General features: G+C 38.7%; 1 protein-coding gene across 1 annotated transcript in view; it reads left to right on the forward strand.

Moving 5' to 3' along the window:
- The window catches only part of LRPPRC (leucine rich pentatricopeptide repeat containing), a 139,156-nt gene that overhangs the window by 53,125 nt on the left and 70,397 nt on the right, over positions 1–15,634 (forward strand). Inside the window, exons 24-25 of the mRNA XM_019548566.1 lie at positions 11,095–11,219; positions 11,878–11,984. Coding sequence (XP_019404111.1) covers positions 11,095–11,219; positions 11,878–11,984 — 232 coding nt within the window. The remainder of the gene's footprint in view (positions 1–11,094; positions 11,220–11,877; positions 11,985–15,634) is intronic.

Here is a 15,634-nt window from a genome sequence, read left to right on the forward strand (position 1 = left end):
CAAGGATACTTAACCAGTAGTAGGGCTACATATGGTTCTTGAATAATTCAAACAGATTTGGATCTGGGACATGAAAAGTTTTCGTTTAAAAAAAAAAAAAAAAAAAAAGGCTGCTCTTGAGTGAAACAAGGTTCTTTGGGTAAATCTGGTATCTTTTATTAGACCGACTCAAATAGTTGGAAAAAATCTTCTTTGCAAGCTTTTGGGTATAAATACCATTCATCAGTCTGAGGAAGCACCTCAGTTAGTGTGTGCTCTTCCTGGATGGAATGAATAGTAAAGAAGCCAGAGACTGGAATGCATGCAGGGAAGACAGTCAGTGGCAATGTAAATTAAGGATGGAAATGAAGGTAGCTAGTAAATAGTGGAGAGGTACCTCAGGAGTCAGATGTTAGACAGGTTATAATGTGTTATAAATCAAATATGAGAAATGTGCCTCCACAGGTAATTGGGTATTCTTGTTTTTGATAGATTGCCAGCCTGCATTCATTCTGGTGCAGTGTTGTTGTTTGGTCTCTTCTCCATACTTTCCATCAGGGCATTTGGTGCCTTGGATGAGAGAGATTATATTTCTGGAGGTGCAGCTGTAAGATTCAGGAATGCTGATGGTCTTTTTGTGAAGTGTAGTAATTGTGGGGGTGGTGGAGATATGTTGGCAGGTTTTGTTTTTTGTCATGGCATAACCTAGATCCATTCGGTGCGTTTTGGGCCGCACAGAGAGAGAGAGAGAAAGAGAGGAGGAAAGTGTGTTCCCAACCTTTTTTATACCAGGACCAGAGCCGACCCAAGCAGGGTGTGGGGCCCAGAGCAAATTGGACTGTGCAGGGCCCCACCCCATCCCGATCCTACGAGTCCTGGATGCGAAGAATCTGCCGCTGGCATTGGCAGCGGGTTGGGGGAGGTAGCAAGTGGCCAGATGCGAAGCCAGCGGCAGTGGCATGGAGTCACTGCAGCTGCTCCATCCGGCTCCGCAGGGCCCAGGGCAGTTGCCCTGATTCATGCCCCCACCCCCCCCAACCCCACCTTGGGATGGCCCTGACCAGGACCAATTTGTAAACATTGATGGCCACTTCTGACCCAGTAAATAGGTTAAGTAGAAAACAGCCCCGGCCCTGTTGGTGCCCCTCACCCCTGACCTGCTGCCTCCAAGCCCAGGCCCCCAGTGTGTGGGGCAGGGTGCAGATGGGGTGTGTATGGGACATGGAGGAGCCCCAAGCAGGCTGGAACTCTGCCAGCCTGCAAGTGAAAAACCAGTTTCCCACACTTTTGCCTTTCAAAGGATAATCCATTTTGTTCACGACCCTTTCATATATTCTTATGAGTCACTTCTGGGTCGCAACTCACGGTTTGAGAAATGATGCACTAGACAGAGAGGAGAAAACAGCACTTTCTAGAGCGAAGGGGAAGGAGGGGAGAAAAGCATGCTCTCTAGAGCAGGGGTGGGCAAAATACAGCCAGCAGAGAGGGTCTTTCTTCAGCCCACAGCAGTTCCCTTAGTCCCACCTTGCCCGAGTACCGTCCTGTCCAGCCATGGCACATACTGCTGTCGTCTGGGCATGTAGCAGGGTTGGGGCTGCTCCATGGGTGTACTGCCTTTCCAGACAGCCCAGGTAGCGGCAGTTCCTTCCAGCTGCTGCCACTGCCTGGCACCGGTCTTGTGGTTCCAGCAGGAACCCATGCACAGCCCCAACCCAGCATGTCCCATGCCTGGTCTGGACTCGCCTGCACTGAGCAGTGGTGGCACCAGGCAGAAACTGCTGCTCAGCATGGGGGAAAAGCAGCCCCTCCTGCTTTCCACTGCCAGGCGCTTTCTGCTACAGCCTCCTGGACTCCACACTGGGCTGCCCTGCATCTCCGTTGCTTCCAGGCTTCCTAGTGGAGCAGCAGTGACAGCACAGAGCAGATGAAAAGCAGCCTAGCACAGTGTCCGGCTGGCTGCAGCAGGAAGCACCTGGCAGCGGTAAGGGGGAAGGGGTCGCTTTTTCCCTGCACTAAGCAAATTTCTTCCTGGTGCTGCTGTTCAGCACAGGTGAGTCCAGAGCAGGCACAGCGCATGCCAGGTTGGAGTTGTGTGTGTGTGGATTGCCGTTAATCCACTCCCACTGGGGTAAGTCCAGCGCAGGCGTTGGTCAGGACTGGGGCTGCAGCAGGAGGGCACCGCGGGGCTCACGGGCTTCAGGCTGTTGCAAGGTGGGTGCAGGTGCTGACTGGCTCTGGGGGGTGCACGTGGTGTGCTCCCATGCACACTACCATACCCACAAATCTTCTCTCTGCAAACACCACAATAACACCCTCCCCCACACACAGTCCCACACACTCCCCACACACCCCTTCAAGCACCTCTGGGGGGAGCCCACTTACTTCTATATCCACACCCCCCCATACACACCCCATGCACACCCGCAAACCCCATACACACCCACACATCTCCACAAACACTCCCTACAACCTCCCCCATACCCATCAATACCCGCCACAGTATACAAGAATAAGACCTCATTTTGAGGTATTATACAATCTTGTCTATATATGCTATGCAAACGCACAGAAATCAGGACAATTTAAAAATATATACTAAAGATCAAATATTGATCATAGCATATCATTTTTTTTCTGGTTCCAAGATGGCAAAATCCCTTGCCAAAAGGAATACTTTTAAGGACAAGGGGAAGGACTTCCAGTGGCAAAGGTCAGAGGGTAGAGGGCAGGACTTCTGGTCCCAAGGTGGGGACTGGAGGTGGGGCACCTGTCAGGGGGCAAGGCTACCAGCGGTTTACCAATTCTCATTAAGTGGTCCTATAGCCAAATCAATTGCCTGCCCCTTCTGTAGAGAAAAGGGGGAAAGCACTCTTTGGTGGGGAAGCGCACGAGAGAGAGAATAAGGAAACACTGTCCAGAGAGGTGGAGCAGAAGAGTGTTCTCTAGAGAGAAAGTGACAAATAGTGCTCTAGAGAGAGCAGGGGAGTGCTTGACAGAGGGGAAGAGGGAAGTGCTCGGGGGGGATGCGCTGTCAAGACGGGAAAAGAAGGGATGTGCTCTCTCAAGGAAGGGGGAATGTGTGCTCAAGGGAGAGGGGGGAAGGACTCTCAACAGAGAGGGGGAGGGAAAAGGGCTCACGAGAGGGAGATAGGGAAAGTTGAGAAGGGGGTTGAAAAGCACTTAGGCAAAGGGAGGAAGTGCTTTCTCTAGAGCAAGAGAGGAGGGAAATAACTCTTTAGACGGGGGGTATCTCTTGAGAGCGATGGAGAGGGAAAAGTCTTGTAAGAGAAGGTAAAATATTGTCTTTATTTTAATACATTGATCTAACAGTAACGCACTACACATTATTCAGCTTTGTTGGTGTTATTTAGTAGGTAAGGCAGGTTAAGTTCTTAAGGTAGCTTACCTGAAATCATAAGTGACCTACATGCCAGAAAATATTTGCTGTTACACTTTGAACTGCTTAGTAAGAAACAATTACTGTATATTTAATATAAGTTACTGTCCAGCACCATTGCTTACGGAGTTGTATGCAGTACTACAGAATAGTATACCTGTTAGTTGTATATTATTATGTAGTTAAGGATTTCTTTGTAGGTACAAAGGGGCAATAGTAGTGGTTACAGATTCAGCTTTTAGATTTCCTAAGTTTTCTGAGCCTGCTTAGCTATATAACTCTTCCCTTTTGATAAAGTAAAATTTTGGGGGTTTTGAGATTGGGTAGTTTTGTTTGGGGTTTGTTTAGTTTTTTTTAAATGAAAAAGAAAAATTTTGTAACACAGAAATATTTGGATAGACACCACTAGCCTTCCTACAAGAGAGGTCTGCAAGAGAGCTCCTTTCCTGCATGTTTGGAAAGTCCACAAAAGAATCCCCTTTCTTTTGACAGAAAGTATCACGTAACCAGTAACCCTGTTTTCCTGTCCCCTTTTTTTTTTTTTATAACATAAATATTTTACTTTAAATCTCAATTAAAATTCAGTTAGCTAACTTGCAAAGAAGTAACTTATTCTCTCACATTTTATTCTGGCAATGTAAAAGTTTTTGGAAAGCTGTGTATGACTAAACACAGGATTACAGTGTTAAAATAATTTCATTTGCTACATTTCCTATGTGCCAGTGAGTCGACTTGGATCATGCAGCCTGATGATGAGGTGCTGGGCAGTAGTTGTGGGTACATTGATATTACTGTGGGATTTTCTAATGTCTGGTGAAACTGGCTTGTTGGTTTAATTTGTTTTATGGGTGGTGGGAAAGAGTGGGAAATTCTCCTTCCCCCCCCTTTTTTTTTCTTTTATTCCCACCATTAGTGATGGGAAAAGGGACCTCTGTTGATTCTTCGGAAGATTGAAATCATTTAGCTTGCTCATCACCAATGTTCATTTTCCTAAACTAAAAACTTTTACATTTTACAAGAAGGTTCCAGATGCTCATTTCTTCTATTAAGGTCATTCACAATCTTCCCAGAGTCCTCAAATTTCTAATACTCCTAATTTAAAAAAAATAGAAAAGGAAAAGAGGGGAGAGATTTTGAAATATTGGCAGATGTAACAAGGAGCTGACAAATTTACAGAGGGAGAAAATGTATTCCCTTCTGCTGCTTATTTTTGGTAGATAGGTTGGGAAATTGCCATTGCCAATTTCTGAAACAGATTATTGTAGAAGTAAGATAAACAATACATCTTGTATAATTCACCAAGTTGAATTTTTTATTTTGATTTGAAAAATAATCATTTTTAGTGTGAACTTTTGTATGAGTGTATGAGCACTGAATTTTTCCCCCAAAATGTAAATTCATTGGGAAGAATGTCAGAACAGCCCCCATTTCAGGTCTTTGGTCCCTTTTTTCAAAATAAACTCTGGAAGTTATAGCAAAATATCCTTGGGAAGTTTTAATTTTAAGCAACCCAGTTAGTCTTCTACAGAAGTATAATAAGCCTGAATTTTGGTTAAAAAACTTGTCTTATGTTTGAACCAGTTCTTCCAGTTGTTGATAATGGGGAAAAGTTAATGCTATGACAGTGTGTAATATGAAAACCTTAATGGGTTTAGGTTTGCTGTGGGGAGAGAGGGGCTAGAGTTTTTTGGTTCTTTATTCTTCTCTGTCAACTATCAAGGGAAACCTAATGAAACTCTAGAAGATTTAAAGAACTGCAAAGAAGTTTGTGATGTTGATCTATTTGTGTGCTACACAGTACCTTGATAATCTTTGTTTACTGGAGGAGATCTAAAACAGCTGCAATAGCTACTGCTTTTGATCTTACTAGATAGTTATATGAGCAGATTTTACAGATTTAAATGTAAATTTTCTATAATGCACAAACTTGCTTGAAATTGTAGTAGGCATCCATTGAGCCTCTGGATCATGGTGTAGACATAAAAGATTTAGTCAGATGTCTGATGAATCTGTTTGTATCTGGCAGACCCAAAAGCGACACAACTTGTTATGCAGATCCATATTTTGTCTAAGTTGGAGTCCAAATTTACAGCATACTGCTTTCTTTCTTGCTTTGCTTCTATCTTCTGGATCCAAGCCCCTTCATGTTGACTTGTTCCCAGTGCCTGATGTACCCTCCAAATCGGACAAGATTCTGCACACTCCTCCCAGCTTTCTATGTTGATATTGCATGACCTTATATAATTTTTGCACACCTCGCTATACCGCCATAGATGGTGACCCTGCTTTTTAGAGCTGCTATGAATCGCACCATACAAAATGTTCTTGAGGATAGTCTTCTCCCATTCTCCTGACATGGCAATAAATTCATATATATTTATACATTTCCTCTCAAATGAAACTATTTAGCACCTCAGGTTATATTATAATCTCCCAGGTGTGGGTTTTTTTTAATACTTTTGAAAATGTTTTCAACTTTACTGAAGAAATTTCCAGGGAACTTTAAATAGAAAAAGCATGCATTAATTTTAATCTGCATGAGCAAAATACTTGGTTTTATAGGTCAGATCAATAAACACATCCAGTTTCATCTTTAAAAAATTCTTGAAACTGCAGTTGAATTGCATTTTTAAATACTATAAACAAGAGCTCAAATTCATATTGTCCATTAAAGAGCACTGATGGTTTAGTTTGAAGTCCAGTCTTTGGAAGCACACATGTATTTCATTAGCTTCATGTAGCTTGTATGTGGATGTAATGGAAATACTGTGTGTTGCTTCTGGCTCATCTGGGTTTATATACATGTGTGTTTTCCTTTGTTAGAGATGATCCTATGGCAAATATTATAAGCTTAGTGACCTTTTACCTTGCTATTTTAAAAGTAGGCAATACTAGAAAAGGATAATTATTGCTTATCTTAAAGGATAGGATTTTCCCCCTAACTTTTAGCATCTTTATTTCAAATATTTGCCGTATATTTTTTTCTTCCTGGTTTAAAATTCTTAAGTGCTACACGGAAATTAAGGATATTTGGCTCTCTTACTCCATTATTGCAATTAGGAATTTAGCATCATCAGTACCAAAGGACAAAGTGGCTCATTTGCCCAAGGGGGACAGGACAGTGATAAGATGATTTTTCGTCAAGGATCATTGGGTCGTAATTAAGTTACATTCATGGCTATTGCTTTTTGAAGGATGATTGGTAAATGACAGGCTTCATGTGCCTAGTACGGACAGTGTTCACTAGGGTTTTTTCTCCCTCTGTCAGAAAATCCTGTTGAGCCTGATAATGTAAATGTGGCATTTTATTCTGAACAAAAGAGCAGGGAAATGAGCTATCTTGTCTAATCATTCAGTTGTTTAACACCGACTTCCAGTTTAGACTCAATTGGCTGGAAAGCACTTGACATGTGAAGTTAGTGCTGTTCGGAACGCATGTTTGAGTAAATTTTAAAGTAAGTGACAGCTAAATTGTACCTAGGGAAATTACAAAGCCTTCAACACAGTTAATTTTTTGGGGAGGATTAGTTGTAATTGCAACACCAGTCTCCTTGAAGATTCCTCAGTATAGCTGATGAACAGAAAAACATTTAGCTCTTTCAAGAGCCCATTCTCTTAACAGAATAATTTTTGTAAAGCTGATTGTACCTTACTGAATTGATTTCCCTCCATGCTAACATCTGCTTCAGATTTGCAGAGGATTTGTTTTAAGAGTGTCCGCCCGCACGCCCCCCCCCATCCCTTTTTTCTCTGTCTCTCTCTGTGTCTGTCTCTCTCTCTAGTGATTTCAGGTTTGAGAGCTTTTCAATCAGTAAACCCCTTAGGTAAATTGCCACTTCACTAAAGCTTTATGCATAATGTTGCAGCACTTCATTCCAATTAAAATCAATATTTGGAGTCTTATTTTTATCAAGCAGACTATCTGGTTGTAAGTAAGGAAAGTTGTAAGTAAAAGGGTTAAGTGTAGAGCTATATTCTTGAAGCAAGACAGGAGAGGCTTATTTTATTTGAAGTTAAATGGGTGTATGAGAGAAGGATTTAGGTACTGTACATTATTGTTACAGAACTTGATTATGCAGTCACTTATGCATGTGGGTAACTTCACCTGAGCAGACAGTCCTACTGAGTTCACTGGATAAAATTACTCATGGGCATTTTTCTGGATTGAGCCCAAAACATCCAAGAAACACACAAACACCCCGGGCGAAAGATAACTTGCTTCCTTCTGTCCTATACTTAGAAAAGTCTAAATTGAGAGGAAAATGCTGAGTTAGGGCTCATCTGTCATTATGTGAGGGACAAGCATAATATACTTATGCCAGAGGCTGCCTCTGTCATTTAGGTTATGATAGCATGGATCTCTCTTTATTTAATAAAGCATTTTCAGTGAGAGAAGCAATATTCCAACTGTTTATATGAAGTTTTTTTAAAAACAGGTGTAGGTTTATACCTTAGAAAAGGAAGACAAATGCCATTTCAATAATAATTAAGAAAATAAAACTTGAATAGCTAACCAGTAAAAGCAAAACCATTTCTGTTCAGTGAAACATAGATCATGTGAGTTTTTTACAGACATATGCCTCTCTTGATTAACACATGGACATGGTTTTGCAAGAGCAGTTGTGAATATTGGATCTGCACCCCACCTAAAACCTGCTAAAATCACTGGCTCCATTAATTAAAGTGGGCTTTGGATCAGGAATTCAGTCAATTTTATTATCCTCTGGGGCATTTAATTTGGCTGTTGATGAATGTGGCATAGAAAGATAATATCTATTCAGTTACACATACACAAACACACATCCTGTTTTAAAATGAGTTGATTATGTCTACAGGTTAATCATGAAAATGTTCATAGTTTTAAAACAAAGAATTAATGTGAACTTCAGCAAAGGCTGAGGTTTATGACAGAATTGTAACACTCGTGCATGGAGGTGTACTTTATTTAAAGCAGTTTTTACAAGAATTTACAGATACTGTGACTTAGAGTAAATCACATTAACCCAAGCACAAAGTCATTTAAGTCTTCTGGTGTGTGTGGCAGGGGAGGGGTGTCATTACAGTACTGAGTCAATTTCATTTTTATTATAAACTTTTGTATTGCTATTTTGTTTATTTTCTTTTTTGCTTTGAATAGTCACTGATTATCTATCATATGCGTTTAATTTACAAATATTTTGTAGTAAATCATGGTGGTTTAACCTTGAAGAATAGAAACTTTGTAGCAACATTTAATGAATTGAATTTGGACAAATGAAGTAGATTTTTATCTGTAATCTTAAATTCATGTAAGAAGTTTGGCTGCCTTAAGCGCAGACCTGCTTGGGGTCTGAATAGGGTACATCCATATCTGGTATAAACAGCAACCATAATAACACTTATAATATTTCCATTTTTGTTACCTGTCTTTCATTGACTTATTCTGCATGCACAATATTAACATCTTCGGAAGCATACATTTAGAAACCAAAAACTCTTAATGTCCCTATTTGATTGACATTCCAATTATTCATTCATTTATTTATAGCTTTGACCTAAAAACAGTCACTTTAATGCTGTGGGAATACAGCTGAGATGATACTATTGCAGTTTGAGAATCAGTCTGAAAAGCTGAATTTACCACTGAAAACTTTAATTTGAACACATGAATGTTGTTGTGCCCCAGAAGAAATTGAGAGTGGTTTTCTGTAGAACTGATTTTAAAGGTGTTAACAGAACTTGCATCTAAAAGCAGGAGAAAATAATGATTATATAAAGCTTTATATCCATCTCTGGTAGCTACCATAGTATTTCTCTTGTATGACAGTAATCTAGCCTGCAACATCGACTTGCAGTTTTGAAATTAACCTGTAATTTTGTCTTCACCCCAAATGACAAAAATTCAAATGACTCTGTGGGGTGCCAGAAGATGCACTGTAAACAGGGTTTAGTAAGGGGGATAAGGTAGAGATCCATCAAGTTGCACTCATTTTCAGACTCTCAGTATTATTGCAATTTAATTAACACTTCTGCATTTTACCTTTTAGTAGATTTTAAAATATTAATCCAGATAAAATAGTAACGCCTTCTAGAGTGGAATAACATTTATGTAATAGAATATTTTTGAAAGTGAAGAGAAGGTCATATATATTTGCAGAGGCTGGTTTGATCGTATTGCTTCCTTAATTCAAGTACTGTTTAGGTGGTCAACAAAAATTTCTAAAAAATTCAAAATTATTACCCTGTATCAAGTCAGCAATTGTAATGTTCACTAGCTTACGGTAACACGGTTTTTAGAATGCACTGTTCTTGCCCATCTACCCACTTTCCCTAATCTCTGTGTATTTTGGCAAGATATTTTGTCAACAAAAAAGTTGGGGGGGGCCCACTCACACAAATATTATACTAAATATTATTAATTCTTTACTTTGTTAATTGTTTTAAAATATCTTCTACGTAGGTGACTCTTCTCCAAATCATTGCTTAAGTCTCCTATTTCCTTGTAACTTTCTTACCTTCTACTTCTGAAATCCCTACACCTTACAAAGTACAGGTTGAGCTGATATGTTGGTATATATTATGTTAGATTGGCAGGGTCAACATGTGGCATGTGTACCACAAGTAGCATTGGTTAGCCTCCTGTGAGTAGCCCACAGCAGATTGGGTAGAGGGTGAACGACAGAAAGCAGAACATCAGGTAGAGGAAGAAAATTGGAGTGGCACTCAATGAAGATGCAGGACTGATCTGTGGTACGCTTGCCAAAAAGGTTGGCTCCCAGGGTGCTACATTACAAGGTCCCCAAGACAACTGTCCTATTTGGTTTATGTTTTATTTTAAAATAGTTACAGCACTCCAAGTTTCTTAGAGCACTGTACAAATTCTTATCCTTCAGATTAAACCTCTGGATGAATGGATATTTTTAAAGAATATATTGAAATTCCAGGTTGCTTTGTGGCTATATCCTGTGAACCTGTATATCATCCAACAGAAAGCAAACTTTGTGGATCTGCTTAGAGCCCATCTTCTCTGTACAAATATGTAAAAAAAAATATCGCAGTTCTGAAATAACACTAAACATATAAATGAGTGTGGTGGTCTGTACTCGTATCTGCAAGAGGTGTGAAACAAGAACTCTAGCAAGCAGTGTGCGGTACTTAATCAGTTAAAGCATTTAAAAATTGAAAGCGTCTCAAAATTTAATATCAGGTAACATTACTAATTTAATTTCAGTTTTTAATACTTAAATGCAGCTGCCATGGCATTTCTAATCTGCTGCAGTTGTGGGCTTAATTCAGGGAACTGCTGCAAAAATTAGGTTCAGCTTGTTACATGGTGTACAGACCTCTAAATACAGTTAAACCATAGTGAATAATAGTCACAAAATCTACTCAGAATTCTGAGAATGACGATCCAGTCCTTATAGTTGATAGTGGCTTGTGTTTCTCTAAGTCTCTGGAAAAAACTTAATTTATGACGAACACAAAACCAGTTGAAGATTTACAAATTTGCCATTTGAATTTACATCTAAAAATAGCTTGGTGGTAGGTGAAAAAGAATAATTTGAATGAGTAACATATTATTAATAGTTTATTTGCACACTGTTTATGATCCCATGGATTTAGTTGAAAACCAAGGGACACTAAAACAAAATGTCTATGTATTCTTCCTGTGAAGAGTTAACTTTATAAACTGTATTTTTTCCTTATCTTAATCTTATTGTACAACTTCTTTTTTCAAGAGGTGACATGCGAGGAGCTCTAAACACTTTCATTCACTGGTGTAAGAAGTATGACTGTCTGTCTGGACCCCATCTATTCTTATGTAGATGCATAGCGACAGAAAATACAGATATCCTACAGGAAGGTTAGTTGGATATAGTAAAATTTAAGTTTATTTAGAGTATTTTTGTGTTACCTTTATATCTGCTTGAGTAAATGAAAGAAGGGCATGTTGAGAGAGCTTACATGTACATAACCTAAATCCTTCAATAAGACATCCCTTTTGTAGACTGAAAAAGTGACTCTGGTTTTCAAATATAGAAAAACTCAAATGCTTCCACAAACAGATCTCTAGCTACCACCAAAGGGGATCCCAAAATTAAAATACTGGTAGATTGGTAGGCATTCTGCTTTATCTGTGTATATTATTGATATTAATAAGGCGTAACTTTTTCTATGTGCCTATCTCCCAGTGCTTGATTCTTTGGTTAAGAAATTGCAAATCCTCACCCTGAAGAAATATAAAATGCCAATTTGCAATCTGGTAATGCTGCTGAATTTAATTACTGTAAGATATAATGTACATGAGTTAAAAGATTTGAAATAAGAGTCAAATATCAAGCTTACAAAGGATGATGTAATATTTTTGTAATCATTCTTAGTATCTATTTTCAGAAAATGGCTCCTTTAGCACTTAATATTTTGTAAGTTGTATGGAATCTTTTTGAGATTATTTTGAGTGCTGCTTTTTAAAAGTTTTTTTGTATATTAAACATAAATTCACTGAATTTTCTTTTATATAGCTATAGATTTCATCAGCACAAAACATGGTGAAATTAATGTGCTCCATGATCTCCTCTTTGCCTTCCTGGAACTGGGAAAATATAACGAGGCCCAGAAGATCATTGAGGTGGGATTTTAACTACCATACTCTAATCATGCCACTATTTAGACTCTTAATTAGAATAATATTAATTTTTTAACCTTTAATTAGACTTGTTCTGATTCATGTTAATAGAATTCAATCCCAATAATGAAGGGAAAAAAAGAACTTGTCCAGCGTCTTTATTGTGTATAATTACAGTTCAAAAGAGAGGCAGTCTAGTTGTGTATTGAAATTGTTTTCTTACTTTCTCAGATTCACTGTTGTATATCAAAATAATATTTACATATTAAATATTGAACTGTGAAACAATTAAATTAAACTAGCATTCCTGAGTGTAAAGTTGCTAATCCTTTTTCCCAAGGAATTCTTTATTCTTAAACACACTGGAATTTAATTTGCTTCAGACCAGGCTCAGATTTATTTGTAATGCTTGTCTACAAGTTAATCAGCCAAACAAGTGCTGTATGCTACTGTTTGGCATTTAATTTAGTGATTTTTTTTCCTACTCTAGTAAGCAGCTTATAGGAAGTGGTAGGTGACAAACTTGGTCTATTTAGGATTAGTATATTTTATCTTGACTTGATTGAAATTTTGCTTACTGAAATTGATAAGTCAAAAGGGCAGCTGGAAAGTCTGCTCAGATTTTGATTATTTTTCTTCAGAGCGTGGTTATGTTTTGTATGGATTTTTTCTTTTTTTCTCTTAAAGTCTGCGTTATTCATCTAACTAACACTGTATTTCGGGGGGTGCAGAATGTATGACGTTTTGGCTTCCATGCCTTCCTTGCTTCCTCTACCTTTCTCTTTTCTAAAGAGAAAAAGTTATTTTGGGGTGATCTTTTGAAGCAATATTATACTTGAGATAACAGAAATCCTCACCTGAATTAAAATTTCTTACATAAAAATGAGATGATATGCTCTTGCTGTTCTTGGTGGAACAAAATTATACCTTTTGGAAAATGGTGTACAGTTCTGGGAAAAGAAAGCAGTACTCTTGTAGTGAAGATTTTGGTGTTTTTAAAGCTTTTTAAATACAAATAATACAAAAAAGTAAAAAAAAATATCAATAATAAGTGGTAAAAGAGCCATGTCAGGAAAATAATATTTTAATAAGAGGGTGACTAAAATATACTGGTATAAGAGACAGGTAAAAGGAGAAGGTGAAAAGGTAGAGATTTAGACGTAGAATGAGCACAAAGGCAAATATAAGATGTTTGATTTTTCTGTGTGCACTTTAACAGATGATTCATTGGAACTGAAAGGATTTTGTTTCCTAGTTTGTTCATAGGTTTTGACTTGTGTGTGTGTGTAAGGTATTTCTTTGATTGAAGGTAACCCATGGGTTTAATTTATTCTTTTTTAACAAATGACTAAAGGCAATTCTAATTTTTTTATAAGTAAATCAGACAGTAAACACATTTTAAATAGTAGCCAATTTATCTCTGCTGTTTCTTTAAGAATTGAGAATAAGAATGTGGTGGTTGACGACAAAATGTTTAGATACCAGCAAGAGGCAGGGATTCTGGTGTAAACCCCAGCACTGTTATCAAGAGACCAGATGGACATCTGGCAGTTCTGCTTGTCTTTTTATGCTTAGTGGATTAGGATTTCCTAGTCTTATTTAACATTCAGAAGTTTTGATGTAATCTGGATGTATGTGGACTAGATTTCTTCTGAACAAAATGTTTTCAACAACTATTCGGTCTTACTGTCTACTGATCAACTAGAAAGGCAAAAACAATTTCTGTTGTTACCTTCTGTTAAGGTCTAGGTTAAGTTTTGTAGAGCAGTAGTCAGCAGCCTTTTTCAGACCTTTGTGTGACCTAGCACAGGTAAGAGAGTAGGGCTCTGTGAAATTTCACCGGCCATTTTGTTTCAAGACTTTCAACTCATTTTGAGGTTGAAACAGCCTTGAAACAAAATAAGGCTAGTTTCAACTTTTGAAACATTTCGACCATAGCGCTGGAGATGGAAGTCAGCTGACACCCCGGCCTGATCTAACGCTGGGGATGGAAGTCAGCCCAACTGGGCTGATACCCTTTCCTCATCTAGCAGGAGTATTCAGTATGTACCTGTGTTTAGGAGATAGTACAACAGACTTGTTTAAACATCTGAATTTATAGCAATGTATACATATATCTATAATATGTATGTGGGCATTATATATGTATTAACAGGCTCCAAGGCTATGAATGTTCAGATTATCCACAAAGAAAAAAATGGCCGTAAAATTCAGATTTTTTTAAAATCTGAAGACAGTTTTTATTATTCCTTTTTGTTTGGTTTGGCTTTCTTGTTTTTTTTAGATGCTGAAGTTAGTGTACATAGTGTAGTGTATATGATGGCTATAGCCTGCTGTACTCGATTTTTTTTCAATCAAATTCTGCTTCTCATTGGTCAGAATTTTGGCTGGCTGCTTCCTTCTCTCATAAAATTGAGCTGTCACCTTATGACCTAGTCTTTTTTTGAAGAGCTTTGCTGCCAAGCACCAAAGATGATACCTGTTGTGAACTGTCCTTCAGGATGCACTTTCATCTTCTTAGATGTGCATTGCTCATTAGAGTGGTCATATGACTAATGTAACTAATAGCACTGATTATAAAAATCTAAGGGGTTAATAAAGATGATGAATGAAGCTGAGGGTAGGGTTACCATGGAAAGCTGTTGCTTAGGAAGGGTGGAGGTGAGGAATAAGGAGAAAATAATACCTGAGGCTATACATTATTGCTTACTGGAGATCACTACTTCAGCCTAGTGTTATAAAATCTAAATGTGTATGATATACTTCATAAATTAAAAAAAAAGTTACTGCCCTAAAAAGGACTTGTAACTGTGTCCTAACTCCTGAACAAAATTCAATTATGTAACTAGTCAGAAAGGCATGGAAGAGGTATCAAGAAGGTATACAAAAAATCAGGTTATGGAGTTATTGAGGCTATATCTGGTAACCTGTAATTTAAAAAAAAAGCAACAGAAATTATTTGATTATTAACTAGATTAATATTGTGGAGGCCAAGGATGAAATCATGGTGGAAACCTGAAGACTACATATGTGGATAATAGCAGGTTGTGTTAGAGCAGTGGCTCTCAACCCTTCTGGAATCAGGGCACCCTATCCCCAACTTTTTTTGAATTTGCTAGTATCTCCAGTTGAGAACCACTGTTGTGCTGCATCAGCTTACCTCGATGATTCTCAACCAGGCCTTGGTAACCCTAAAGCAGCAAGGAAAGCTGGCTGGTGCTACAGCCATTCCTGGTCCAATCCTGCGTAGCAGCTCCCAGAAACAAGTGTCTGGGTCAGCTGGAACTGTCCCATGCTCTTTCTGGGAGAAGTGTTGGGTTGTATTGGGAAGGGCTGCATATGGCTCTCTTGCTTGCTTTAGGCTCCTCAGAGAACCCTACCGAGGCAGGAGAGTGCACGTGTGTTGCAGCCTTTCCCAATCTGACTGTGCAGCAAGTGTGTGGGACATTTGCTTGGCTTGGAAAATCTCTTATCTCCCCCAGCCTTGTTACAGGGTGAGAACCACTGTGTGGGAGGATCAGCAAGACTCAGATAAGAGTGGTAGGGTAAAGGAACAAGGGAAAATGTAGATATAAATTTTAGGAGAACAAAATCAAAGGCAGGGCAGAGGGGCAGCACTTGTAGCATTAAAAGAGAGTTCTGTTCGTGGTGGC

This window comes from Crocodylus porosus, unplaced genomic scaffold (genome assembly GCF_001723895.1).
Source record: "Crocodylus porosus isolate Cpor-Errol unplaced genomic scaffold, CroPor_comp1, whole genome shotgun sequence".
In the NCBI taxonomy this organism is placed as follows: Eukaryota; Metazoa; Chordata; order Crocodylia; family Crocodylidae; genus Crocodylus; species Crocodylus porosus.